The following is a 2,500-nucleotide window of genomic DNA, read 5'->3' on the forward strand; positions in this document are numbered from 1 at the left end:
AAAGTTTTTGTCATGATTTCTAAACAATCTTACGACTAATTCTACAACAGCGTTACTTTATATATCACAAGGTTTTGTTTTGGTTGAAACCATAGAAATATGTATTAAATAAATAAAAAACACACCGATCTTGGAGATCAAGCAGCGTGTCTCTTCAGAACGTTCAAACACTCGGCTCAGAATAGAGTTACTCTTTAGATCGTCTCGTATTCATTCAGAGAGAAATAACTGTGTGTTAAACCTCCTCCTCCGTCCACTGGAGAACTCACTTTAACTTTCACTACTTCACTTCATCTCAACTTCTTATATTGTGTCTGATTATCCGGTAATATTTTCATCAAAGTATTTCTAAACTTTACGAAGAAGAAGAGAAAACCAACTGTGTTTTTATTGATTGAATAATAATTATAGACCGAATATTAGAACGTTTGACTATTTGTGCACACCTTTAACACACACACACACACATCCAGACACACACACACACACTCACACATCAGACACACACACACTCTCACACACTCTCACATCCAGACACACACACACACACACACACATTCAGACACACACACACTCTCACACACACACACACACACACTCTCACATCTAGACACACACACACACTCTCACATCTAGACACACACACACACTCTCACATCTAGACACACACACACACTCTCACATCTAGACACACACTCTTACTCTCTCACACACACTGACGTCACTCCAGCAAATGACAGATCCGAATGCAAACACACACAGAAGATCCAGCATGAGTGGAGCACACAGCTGCCCACATGACACCTACACTGGTCTCACACACACACACACACACACACACACACAAGAACAAAGATCAGCACTAAACACACATCAAAAACACCTTTACAAGACTCATCACAGATCAGACACACAAACCAAACACTACTGTCTATCCCTGTGTATAGATTTATCTGCTCTGTCTATCCCTCTATCCATACATTAATGTCCGTCCCTCTGTTTATTATTTTATCTATACATCCATCTGTCTATCCCTCTGTTTATACATGTCTGTCTATCCATCTATTCCTCTGTGTGTATATATTTATCCGTCTACCCATCTGTATATACGCTGATATGTCTATCCATCTCTGTCTATACCACTATGTCTATCCTTTCGGTACAGTAATGCCAAATGATTGTAATACGAGACATTTCTCTGTTCATCTCTCGCTGGCTCTATATAACCTTCTCTCTGCCTACCTGTCTATCTGTCTCTCCTCCCACAACAGCATCACTGCTGCAATAATACAACATGGATTACAGTCACACACACACACACACACACACACACACACACACACACACACACACGAGAGAGAGAGAGACGCTCTCACACAAACACAATCTACACGCGTATACAATCCATACGCGCGACACACACAAAAACACACACGCGCGCGCGCGCGAGCGAGCGGACGGGCGCGCGCTCATCTACACACGATACACAATTTTCATAGAGGCGCGCGCGCACGGGCTCGAACGAGGCGCGAGCACAGGCCGCAGCGATGAACGTGTGTGTGTGTGTGTGTGTTTGCGAGAGAAAGAGAGATCGCGGCGCGTCCGACGCGGCGTCGCTCACCTTGGCTCTGGTGATCATGTGCGTGGCGAGTTTGACCACGGCGAAGTTGCCCTTCCCGATGGTCCGCTCCATCTCGTAGTATCCGACGCGCGCGGGGGGCGGGCGGCTGACGCGCGGCGCGTTGGGAAGCGCTCGCTCGCGGTGCGGGAGCGGAATCCCGGCGGCGGCGGCAGCCCCGCTCGACACGGCCGCCATCTTCTGCCCTCTCTGCGGGAACAACAAGCGGGGACGCGCGGCGCGCTCTCGGGACACGCCCCCGCCGTGCGTCAGGACGCGAGCGCCGCCCCTTTGCGCAGCGCGCTCTCAGGGCTGTCGCCGTGGCAACCGATAGCGTCACGATGACCTCATCGCCCTCGCGAGCGCGTGTCTCGGTCGCCTTGGCGACACGGCGTGAGCGCGCCGGCGCGCGTCTATTTATCGTATTCCTCAGATCCTCCGCTTCTGTGCGCGCGAGCGCGCCAGGGAAACTGTTGCCATGACAACAAGAAGTTCCCCCCATTAAGCCCCCCCCCGACCGGAAACGCGCTCTGAGACAGGAATAAGAGAACGTGAATGCGCACCTCCTCGTGAACGAGCGTCAGACTCAGAGCATGCGCATCCATCTCTCCTCTCTCTCTATCATTACAGTAGATTTTATTATACAGTATAAATAAACACATGTAGATAGATTCAATCATGTTGATTCATTTGCGGAACATCTATAGGATGTGTGACACACACACACTGCTGTTCTGACCTGTCTTTTTTTCTGACCTCTCGTGATCAGTATTTTGTGCTGACGTCAGCGGAAGGGGCGGGGCGTCAGCAGCAGACGTCGGTTCCTGATTAACGCGGAAGTGATCTTTTCTGTGTGAATGAAGCACATAAGAGCAGTCAGAG

At 49.2% G+C, this 2,500-nt stretch overlaps 2 protein-coding genes across 4 annotated transcripts in view; one reads left to right on the top strand and one right to left on the bottom strand.

Annotated features, from left to right (window-relative positions):
• Positions 1-1,850, bottom strand: part of sik3 (SIK family kinase 3) — a 33,185-nt gene extending 31,335 nt beyond the window's left edge. Inside the window, 1 exon segment of the mRNA XM_043230403.1 lies at positions 1,622-1,850. Within this exon segment, the coding sequence (XP_043086338.1) occupies positions 1,622-1,816 (195 nt within the window). The 5' untranslated portion in view covers positions 1,817-1,850.
• Positions 1,851-2,374: 524 nt separating this feature from the next.
• The window catches only part of LOC122332923 (platelet-activating factor acetylhydrolase IB subunit alpha2-like), a 2,909-nt gene continuing 2,783 nt past the window's right edge, over positions 2,375-2,500 (top strand). The window contains exon 1 of one of the 3 annotated variants that reach the window (XM_043230399.1): positions 2,375-2,500. This exon is cut by the window's right edge and continues 24 nt beyond it. The gene's annotated coding sequence lies outside the window, so the exon portion shown is untranslated. The other 2 variants (XM_043230400.1, XM_043230401.1) reach the window with 2 other exon arrangements.

This window comes from Puntigrus tetrazona, unplaced genomic scaffold (genome assembly GCF_018831695.1).
Source record: "Puntigrus tetrazona isolate hp1 unplaced genomic scaffold, ASM1883169v1 S000000150, whole genome shotgun sequence".
Classification (NCBI taxonomy): Eukaryota; Metazoa; Chordata; class Actinopteri; order Cypriniformes; family Cyprinidae; genus Puntigrus; species Puntigrus tetrazona.